Source organism: Penaeus monodon, chromosome 15 (genome assembly GCF_015228065.2).
Source record: "Penaeus monodon isolate SGIC_2016 chromosome 15, NSTDA_Pmon_1, whole genome shotgun sequence".
Classification (NCBI taxonomy): Eukaryota; Metazoa; Arthropoda; class Malacostraca; order Decapoda; family Penaeidae; genus Penaeus; species Penaeus monodon.
In genome coordinates, this window is record NC_051400.1 from 29,750,260 (window position 1) to 29,751,027 (window position 768).

The window sequence follows — 768 nt, forward strand, 5'->3', positions numbered from 1 at the left end:
CAACATGCCTATCTGTCTTTGAGCGCATAACTAGACGTTATCCACTACTTCTTTGGAAACACAAAACATAAATTGTCATCCAACAGAGTGACTATGAAATTCTTTCGTACGTAATAAAGATGTGAGTTGCACCTTTAACCGTGGGATGTGAAAACGGATTACTGCTTTTTATATACTCGAGATATTTCATGTTATCGGAAACAGCAACACGAAAAAGATGTTTGCAGAACTGATTACCTGTTGCAGATGTCACAGCCAACTTTCATCTATGTTTGCGTGTTCCGTGTGATGCACGGACGTTTAAAGGAATTTCTATGCACGGGTTGTAAGATTTCCTCATATATTCTTACATTTATTTATCTTTTATGTGTATTATACATAATCGAATTTTTCCCTCGTACCCCACATCATCAAAATTTTCATTACATATTCCCTTTATATTTAGTAGTTACTTGCCTAATTGTAATGCGACCATTCCTTCGTTCGTTTTACTTAGAGGGAGGTAGATAGGACTGTGAAGGAGACTGACCCTGGCCAGATCCTACGCCTTGATTTGGCCATGGTCCAGTCTGGGGGAAGCCCTGGCCCGGTCGTACTCCGCCTTGGCCGTAGCCCTGACCTCCTGCCCCTTGAGATGGCCCTGAGGGAAACTGCGCCTCTCCTTCGAAGGTGATGGTGGGGTGGTAGCCCGTGCTGTCGGCGAAGTACTCGACCACGAGGCGGCGACCGTCAGGCAATTGCACGTAGTACCTGAGGAGTCATTTTATA

The 768-nt window shown here is 44.4% G+C and overlaps 1 protein-coding gene across 1 annotated transcript in view; it reads right to left on the reverse strand.

Moving 5' to 3' along the window:
- Positions 1–439: 439 nt before the first annotated feature.
- Positions 440–768, reverse strand: part of LOC119582315 (pro-resilin-like) — a 9,736-nt gene continuing 9,407 nt past the window's right edge. Inside the window, exon 4 of the mRNA XM_037930530.1 lies at positions 440–750. Within this exon, the coding sequence (XP_037786458.1) occupies positions 489–750 (262 nt within the window). The 3' untranslated portion in view covers positions 440–488. The remainder of the gene's footprint in view (positions 751–768) is intronic.